This window comes from Hipposideros armiger, unplaced genomic scaffold (assembly GCF_001890085.2).
Source record: "Hipposideros armiger isolate ML-2016 unplaced genomic scaffold, ASM189008v1 scaffold_829, whole genome shotgun sequence".
In the NCBI taxonomy this organism is placed as follows: domain Eukaryota; kingdom Metazoa; phylum Chordata; class Mammalia; order Chiroptera; family Hipposideridae; genus Hipposideros; species Hipposideros armiger.
This window is the reverse complement of record NW_017732179.1, coordinates 490,612-499,158: the sequence shown is the minus strand read 5'-3', so window position 1 is coordinate 499,158 and position 8,547 is coordinate 490,612. Positions and strand designations below refer to the sequence as shown.

General features: G+C 39.1%; 1 protein-coding gene across 4 annotated transcripts in view; it reads left to right on the top strand.

Moving 5' to 3' along the window:
- The window catches only part of IGSF11 (immunoglobulin superfamily member 11), a 132,269-nt gene extending 126,076 nt beyond the window's left edge, over window positions 1-6,193 (top strand). For 2 of the 4 annotated variants that reach the window (XM_019629187.1, XM_019629186.1), the window contains exons 5-7: window positions 1,759-1,881; window positions 2,753-2,819; window positions 4,339-6,193. In XM_019629187.1, coding sequence (XP_019484732.1) covers window positions 1,759-1,881; window positions 2,753-2,819; window positions 4,339-4,783 — 635 coding nt within the window. In that variant the 3' untranslated portion in view covers window positions 4,784-6,193. Of the gene's footprint in view, window positions 1-1,758; window positions 1,882-2,668; window positions 2,820-4,338 lie in introns of all 4 variants that reach the window. The other 2 variants (XM_019629185.1, XM_019629184.1) reach the window with 1 other exon arrangement.
- Window positions 6,194-8,547: the final 2,354 nt, after the last annotated feature.

The window sequence follows — 8,547 nt, the reverse complement described above, 5'->3', positions numbered from 1 at the left end:
CCCCCACCCGCTCTGCCTTTCATCTAGATAAACATGGAGGCTGCCAGCAGAAACAAGATAACTAACTCTCAGTTCCATGTAAAAAAAGCCAGCCCAGGGTGGCAGTAGCTCCAAGTGCTGCTGTAGGGAATACGTGGACTTGGTACCAGAAGTGTGCCATTAGCAGCCACGTCCACTTACTCCTAGACTGCCAGCTGTTTTGAGTGGTTGAGGTGACTGCATGTGTTACATTCTGCCTAAAGGAGAGAAGCCTAGAGCTTAGATGTCAGACAACCCTCCATCCAATTCCAATGCCTAGTGACTAGCTGTGTAATCTTTTTAGTCATCTAAAGCCTCAGTCTCCTTATCTGTTCGATGGGATTAACAATAATAATACCTCATAGAGTCATTGTAAAGATTGAGCTAATAGTGTAAAAGCTTAGCCAATGTTTGGCACATAGTAATATCTATTAACTTTCATTTTTATTACTGAAAGTCATTCACATTTATAAGGAGTAAATAATTGAACTATGCTAATGTTGATAAATTACTAAAATGTGAACTCCTGAAACATTTCTTCGTACTATCGCGTGGTGGCCTTGAAACTGCACTGCTCAGATCTCCTGCTGTAGGGAACATAACTGACTGACAGCCGGGACTGCTTCCTCCGGGATCCACTTCTGCTTCCGGCCAGGCTCCTCCTGGACAATGACTGGGTGCAGTGGGGCTACTCATGCAGGCCTGTTCCTTTAGGGTGTGGGACTCCTTTAACAGGTGACTCTGGCTCAAGGACCCCCGTCAGCCTGGTGGAAACTATCATAACTGCTGTGCTGCAGTGTGACACATTCCCTCCCCCACACCCCTGCTTCCTCTCCCCTTCACAGGGGCCAGACCTGCATTTCAGCCTGAGCCTCTCCCTGCCTTCTCCAGCTCACTCTCCGTTTCCTTCACTGGTAGACCCTCTGGTAAATATCTTTCTTGTCTTGGCATCTGCTCCTTGGAGGATCTGGACTTAAACAGTTACAATAGTTGTTGAAGGGAGTAACAATGTACACCTTTGAGCACAGAATAGATTTTTTTTTTATTCCATAAATATTTATTACACGTCTACCACATGTTAAGTATAATGCTGTGTCCTAGTGACAGACTGATGGACAATCCTAATTATTTGGTGCCTGTGTTTGAAGACAGGCCCCCTGTGTTAGTTATCTACTTCTACGTGACTAATTATGCCCAAACTTAGCTTAAAACACTGAACATTTATTATCTCATAGTTTCTGTGGGTCAGGAATTCAGGAGCATCTCAGCTGGATGGTTCTTTCTTTTTTTTTTAAATTATAGTTGAGAGAATAGATATTTTTTTCCATCAAGTATGAAGTGATCATTATTGTAATGAGTTTAACTTCGGTTTTTTTTTTGTTATTGCATTTCTTCAGAATTAAAATTTGGTGTTACTGATCATAAATTCTCTAAGATAGGCATTAACCACTGTTTCCTCAGGGAAGGCTACTCACACGTAGGCCCTCACACCGATTTACAGATTAAATTGTAAGGTTGTCTTTATTTTTAGGACAGTCGTCTATAGCTCCAGGTCTTTAATATGATGTTGTGAGTTGAGTCTTTAAAAGTCATGAGCAAAAACAAAAAAAACAAAAAAAAAACTGCAAAGAAAACTATTGATACCTCTTTATTGTTTATCTATTTTTTATAGTCTTCTGATTTATTTGTTTTGTTTTTATTTTCCTCTAAATCCTAACTTGATTATCATTTTTCTGACAGACCAGGTCCAGGGAACAGTCACCATCCGGAACATCAGCACTGTGTCTTCAGGTTTGTACCAGTGCATGGCTTCTAATGCCATTGGAACCAGCACCTGTCTTTTGGATCTCCAGGTTATTTCACGTAAGTACATCAAATTCTGATGCTCACTCTGAGTCTGAAACACCAAGATCTTTGTTAAACTGGAGAATGAAGAGTGCTGCTTACTTTTTTTTTTTTAGATTGGTTGAAGATTAAATTGAAATGCTTTTGGTTTTAATCATTATTGAAAAGTTTTTATAAGTGCATTATACTTTTCAACCTCAGCAATGTGACTTCTTCTTTATGACAAAATGTCTTTCTCCTTAGGATCATTAGAATCAAATAAATTATGATTGTATAGTGCTATAGACATCATAAAATTTGTAATGACCTATGGATGTCCAAGACTTGTATCTTCTCAAATCCCTGATACACTTTTTTTTTTATTTGCTTAATGGTTGGGTGCCCTGGTCATAAATAAGCAGTGTAGAATTTTTCTCTTTATTTGAGAATTCTGGGTTATCTGAATTCTAGTTGCAAAGGGAGTGATTTCGCTGGGATGAGGTGATAAGGTATCCCACTGGTTGCTGGGTTCATCAGGTAAGTTAGACAGGTACCATCTTTTTCCTGCTCTGCGCTGGGTATGGTTCTCCTGAAGCTGTGATTCGTGGAAGTATTCAGTCACTAAATAAATGTGAGCCTACTATGTGTTAGTCCTAGTCACGGGGCATACAGAAAGTTAGGGGAAGTTTAATCTTCTAAGAATGTAATACTTTAGGCAATTTTGTACATTTTAAGAAGATTCTTTAGTAAATTTACATGTTTATGAAGCTGCTTCTCTCTTTTTAATTTTGTTGTTCTTTAAATATACCTTAAATATATTTTGCAGCCCAGCCCAGGAGCATTGGACTAATAGCTGGAGCCATTGGCACTGGTGCAGTTATTGTCATTTTTTGCATTGCACTAATTTTAGGGGCATTCTTTTACTGGAGAAGCAAAAATAAAGAGGAGGAGGAGGAAGAAATTCCTAATGAAATAAGGTTTGTGTGTCAGATAATTTGTTCTGCTTAGCCCATGTTTGCCTTTCAAGTCATTTGGGCCACTAAGATTTCTTTGCTAGTCTTATGACTGTCATGGCCCAGGTAGTTAAAATGACTAAATGGTATTTTCTTGTATGGCATATCACTTTTCCTCATGGTACTAGTCGGCTTTCTTTACTGGACCATGAAATGGCAGTAGTAGGAGGACACAAGTGAAAAATGTCCCCTTCCCCTCCCATGTCTCTAGGCTAAGTGGGGCTAGGTGGCAGCCACAGGAGAAAAGTTAGATCGAACATGTGTTTAACATTGACACATATCATAGATGAGGACATAAAGCAAGAAGGAGTACCGGAAGAGCATACCAATACCTATGCATGGATAGGCCAAAACAGTATGGCTTGGTGTGAAAGACAGTTCTGTCAAGAATATGGACATCTTAGGAAAACAGTGTCAGAATGACCTTTAAAGAAAAGTGACTCTTGGCATACTGTGGCGATATGGAGTTTCAGGCTCAGTGTCAGATTGCATCGTGTCATATCCTTATTGAAAATACTTCAGTGACTCCAGTCTACTTAGCATTATGTCACAGCCCTTCAGGATCCGACCCTCAGCTGCCTCCCTGGTCTCACCTCACCACCTCCCTGATCACTTCGCGTTCCAGTCTATTCTTTATTCTCTCATGCCTCAGGGCCTTTGATCAAGCCTCCGCCCTCTTCCTGGACCGTACTCCTTCCCTTTTCATCCATCTCTTCAGTAGATGATTTGATCGGATTCAAGATTGGTCCAGGCATCACCTCCTCGCATAAGTTGACTTCAGCTTCTTGCCCATCCTTTCAGACTTGCACATGTTCTTGCATCAGTCACCCCCATTTGACCATGAACTTCTTGGGTATAGGAGCTACAACTTTTTTACATAAAACATTTAGCAGAATGCTTGGTACTCAATAAATGTTAAATTAATTAATTAACATCTTAGATTAATTACTTCTCTTAGCCTCTTGTAATGCTTAAGGGTTTGGACTGTATGCAGGAACAGATCTCGTTTTAGCATAAGATGACTGAGGAAAACCTCTTTCAGCACACCACATGGATTTCCCAAACCCCAGAATGCAATAAGATCGGGCAAACTCTAGCCATTTCTTGACGTTCCCCACACCCATAGCTTGGTTTCCTATCTGTTTTGCAGCAACTAGCTCAGTGGATTTCTTCATGGATTAGTTTCCTATTTAGAGCAAAATGTTATATTGGAAGACACAGTCTTTGAGAGATTTGAAATTACCTTTCTACTCTTGGAGCCAGAGAAGTTGAGGAAAATTTTCATGAGCATTGTCTCAAAGGGAGTGAATGTCAAAGCCAAGGCCACCAGGACTGCTGTTTTCTGTCATGATAGTGTGGCCTTTCCTGAGGAATTGTATTTCACAGACACAGTAGCCTTAACATAGAAGAAATTGACCTGGGCAGGAGGGTAGGGTGAACCTCAAGTAAATCCAAACGATAACTTTATTTTGTTCCTTTTCAGAGAGGACGATCTTCCACCTAAATGTTCCTCTTCTGCCAAAGCATTTCACACCGAGATATCCTCCTCAGAGAACAACACATTGACCTCTTCTAATACCTACAACAGTCGATACTGGAGCAACAATCCAAAAGTGCACAGAAACACGGAATCATTCAACCACTTTGGTGACTTGCGCCAGTCTTTCTCCCTGCACTCAGGCAATGCCAATATACCATCCGTCTACACTAACGGGAGCCATCTGGTCCCAGCTCCGCATAAGACTCTGGTAGTGACAGCCAACAGAGGGTCATCACCGCCGGTCGTGTCCAGGAGCAATGGCTCCGTCAGCAGGAAGCCTCGGCCTCCGCACACACACTCCTACACCATCAGCCAAGCAACCCTGGAGCGAATTGGTGCCGTCCCTGTCATGGTGCCAGCCCAGAGTCGGGCCGGGTCCCTCGTATAGGACGTGAGTGGATAGAGTGTTCCCAAAAGAATGAGTGGAATGCCCCATACAAGGGCGAGGGTGTGGTGGGCGAGTGCCGGGAAAGAAACACTTTCCTTATAACGATGCTAGTAAAAGCACAAAGAAGACGGCAAAGCGTGTGACCTGGCCACTAAGATTTGTGAAAAGAACCAGAATGTTCTATCGTGAAGACTTGGTTCCCCACCACACATGTCCCAGGATTCTATTCCATAAGCTGGATCTCAAAGATGTGCCAAGCCAAGGAGAAAGATAGAAGAGCAGGATAGCACTTAAAACCGAAACTGTGCTCCAGACGGGCTGGTTCTGTAATTCATGCCTAACTTAATAGTTTTTCAAGACACTAAAGTGCCAGATGGAGTTAAATAATGCAATTATTTTACAAGATAGGTGTCTTTAGAAATGTGATGAACAACCCGGGGATATCTTCTGCCTCTCCTGAGCATTCCTTCTTTCCTTAGAGGGCGAATGGCATGAGTGGTAAATACTGGTCCCAACAGGGCTGGCTCTTGTATCATAGAATCAAAACTTTTTACACAAACAAAATTCAGTAAGAAATGGGGGGGTGGGGGATGGAGACAAAAGAAATTCTTAGAGGAGCCCCTTCATATTTATTTATTTATCTCTTCCTGAACCATGAATTTCATATTTGGAATATTGCTATATTGACAGATTCTTGCCTGTCTGTGTTGTTCTAGGTTCTGCTACAGATCCATGACAGTTACTGTTCATTATTTCCTGGAAAAGTTTTTTTTTTTTTTACAAGAAAACTACTTGTTTTTTTTTTAAAAAATACATGAGAGGCATTGGACTAGGAAGGAAAAGACTTGTCAGCACCACATTCAGTGATTGTGTTTATTGAGCCCGGCAGGAGGTTGTCACAAAAGAGAGAGGTTGTGTGGGCAGCACAGGAGCAGGGAGGCAGGTGTAGGGCCGAGCATCCTGGCAGCCTCTCTGCAGGGCTGTCCAGCTCTCTCTCGCTATCACACTGGGTTACTCTTAATGAGGGCAGCACCTGATGCCTTTTGTACCAAGTGAGATAACTTTCTCCTTGTTTGACAAGTAGAGATTAGTAGATTGTTACAGGCAGGGCAAGAGTTCTTTTTTTTTTTTTTCCAAAATAATTATTTTTGCAAAAGAGATGAAGCTAAGACTAAAGGGATATCCTCAGATACGTTCCTGTGAGGGTCTGTCCTATATTTGTCAGATCTCAGGGTTGCAATTTTGCCCCAATGCATTTGACGCCACTGTAAAGATACCCTTTTGTGATTAGTTACCTGGTGTGGCTGGACTTGGGGTTCATCAGATAATTTACAAACTCCCCACTCTTTTTTGTGCTGTGTAGATCTGGCCATACTCGTATTGGTGACTATCTCGCCTTAATTACACTTTAAGCAGCATACAAATGATTTCTTTCCAGACTTTTTTCTAAATTATTTATGACACTCACCCTGTGATTCAATAAGAGCATCTTTTCTTTTCCCCATGTTGTCTCTCACTCCCTTTTCCCACTATGCTTTTTTGCCCTTTTTTTCCTGCAAGCATAGTCATCACAGGGAGTAGCTTCCTGATTTTCAGACTTATTTGAATAAATGGAACCCAACAGCTGCTGCATACACTATTTTTCCAAGAGGGCTAAGCTCAGCACTTAACCATTCCAATATTGATGAAAAGCTGAATTTACTTTAGAATTAATTATTTTTTCCATTTGATGGTTCTTGGCTTTGTAAACATTTAAATAAACGAATGTCTATACTTTTTAATAAAGAAAAGTGAAAATACCATGACACAGAGAAGATGAAACTTTCCGTTGTTGTTAGAAAGCGTTTATCTTGCATTTCTTTATTCTTTCTAATTATCTAAAATTTAATAAAAGTTTATTCATATAAAAACAAGTTGTTGTTAATTATCCTAATACTAATGAATATATGATTTGGTATTCCCCTTAATGTTTATAAGCATTTTCCATTCTGATAAGTAGTATTCATAATCATTTTAATGAGTGTATATTCCAAAAATTAATTAACTGTTTTCTGATGGTTAGAAATTTTAGTTGAGTCCAATTCTCATGTGTGAACTGAAGATATAATGAGCTTTTTCATACATTGAGCTATTTTTATATTTCATATTTTCATATTTCCTGCCTTTTTTACTCCTGAATCTCTAACACTTAGCACAGTGCCTAATATGGCTGGTGAGTAGAGAAATGACTAATGATTTATGAACTGAAGTTGTCAAGTTTTAGTTCAGAAAGTTATAATCATGATTTTAGCTGTTGATTTTATATATATATATATATGTATATATATATAAATTGTTTTAACGTTTTTGTTTTGCAATAATTATATGTTTACATGCAGTTGTAAGAAATAATATATTTCCATATACCCTTCACCTAGTTTCCCCCAATGGTAACATCTTGCAGAACTATTATAAAGTATCACAAATTCACAATCCATCAACCTTATTCATAGTTCAGCAGTTGCACATGCATTTGGGTGTGCGCATGCATACACATTTAGTTATGTGCAGTTTTATCACTTGTAGATTCGTGTGACCACCACCGCAGTCGAGATACAGGATTCCTTGTGTTTCCCTTTTATAGTTCCAGCCACCTCCCTCTTCTTCAAGTCTCTATTGCCTAACCTGTCCTCCATCTCTATAATTTTGTCATTTCAAAAATGCTATATAATAAATGGAATGCTGTAGTATGTAAGCTTTGAGGATTGGCTTTTTTTCCACCCAGCACAATTTCCTTCGATCCATCCAAGTTGTTGGACATAAATAGTTCACTCCTTGTTATTGCTGAGTTGTATTCCATGGTACAGATGTGCCACAGTTTGTTTAACCCTTTATCCGTTGATTTGAAGAATATTTGAGATGTTTCCAGTTTGGGGCTATTACAAATAAAGTTGCTGTGAACATTTTTGTAGTAGTTTTTGTGTGAGCATAAGTTTTCATTTCTCGGAGATAAATGCCTGAGTGTAGTTGCTCCAGCACCATTAGTTGAAAAGTCTGTTTTTCCTCCAGTGAATTACTTTTATGCCTTTGAAAAAAAATCTTTTAGGCAAATTTGTGTAGGTCACTTTCTGAATTCTCTTGCTGTTCCACTGATCTTTCTATCTATCCCTCCAACAATACTACGCTGACCACTGTGGCAATTTGACAAGCTTTAACACCTGGTAGAGTGGTTCCTCCCACCTCATTATTCTCTTTCAAAATGGTTTTAGCTATTCTAGTTCCTGTGTCTTTCTAGATAAACTTTAGAAGAAGATGGTCTATGCCTACAAAACACCTTGATGTTTTAATAGGAATTGCATTAAACCTGTAGATCAATTTTAAAAGAATTGGCATCTTTACTATTTTGAGTCTTCCAATCTATGAACATCATATCTCTCCATCCATGCATGTCTTCTTTGATTTATTTCATCAGCATTTTATAATTTTCAGGATGCAGATTCTATATATTTTTTGTTGGGTTTAACCCTAAATATTATTTTTTTGAAGCAATCATTAATGTTACTGTGTTTTAAATTTTGGTTTCTATATTCTAGGTTTTAGTAAATAGAAATGTAATTGAATTGTGTGTGTTGATTTTATATTCTGCATCCTGGCTGAACTCACTCACTTCTTGAGTTTCTGTTTTTGTTTTTGGATTTGTTTTATTGTAGATTCCTTGAGATTTTCTACATACATAATCATATCATCTGCAAATAGGGACAGTTTTATTTCTTCTTCTTCAACCT